General features: G+C 68.0%; 1 protein-coding gene across 1 annotated transcript in view; it reads left to right on the top strand.

Annotated features, from left to right (window-relative positions):
- LOC106899516 overlaps window positions 1–198 on the top strand; it is a gene marked incomplete at its 3' end in the record, with an annotated part of 12,666 nt that extends 12,468 nt beyond the window's left edge. Inside the window, exon 8 of the mRNA XM_014961384.1 lies at window positions 138–198. Within this exon, the coding sequence (XP_014816870.1) occupies window positions 138–198 (61 nt within the window). The remainder of the gene's footprint in view (window positions 1–137) is intronic.
- Window positions 199–309: the final 111 nt, after the last annotated feature.

Below are 309 nucleotides of genomic sequence, written 5' to 3'. Positions count from 1 at the left end.
TGGCAGGTCCTGAGGGGAGTTTGAACGCAGCGCTCCGATTGGCTGTGTCCCGTGCCACTCATCCTCCTTGCGCGCTGATTGGGCGGAGCGGTGGGCGAGCTGTGGCAGGGGTATAAATATCGCCTTTTTCCCCTCAGAGCGGCGGTGGGATCGGAGCGGTGGGGTGTCGTGGGTGTCTCGGTGCAGCCCGTGGGGCAGGTAAGGCTGGTTGGTTGGCGCTGCTGGGGCCCGGCTGCTCTTTTGGGGGCTGCGGGGGTCTGTGGGGAAGGGATCCCCGCCGTTGCCCACCTCCCTCCGCGGCCGGGGACC

This window comes from Calidris pugnax, unplaced genomic scaffold (assembly GCF_001431845.1).
Source record: "Calidris pugnax isolate Ruff unplaced genomic scaffold, ASM143184v1 scaffold655, whole genome shotgun sequence".
Classification (NCBI taxonomy): domain Eukaryota; kingdom Metazoa; phylum Chordata; class Aves; order Charadriiformes; family Scolopacidae; genus Calidris; species Calidris pugnax.
Note: the sequence above shows the minus strand (reverse complement) of the source record. Positions and strands in the feature narration are given on the sequence as shown.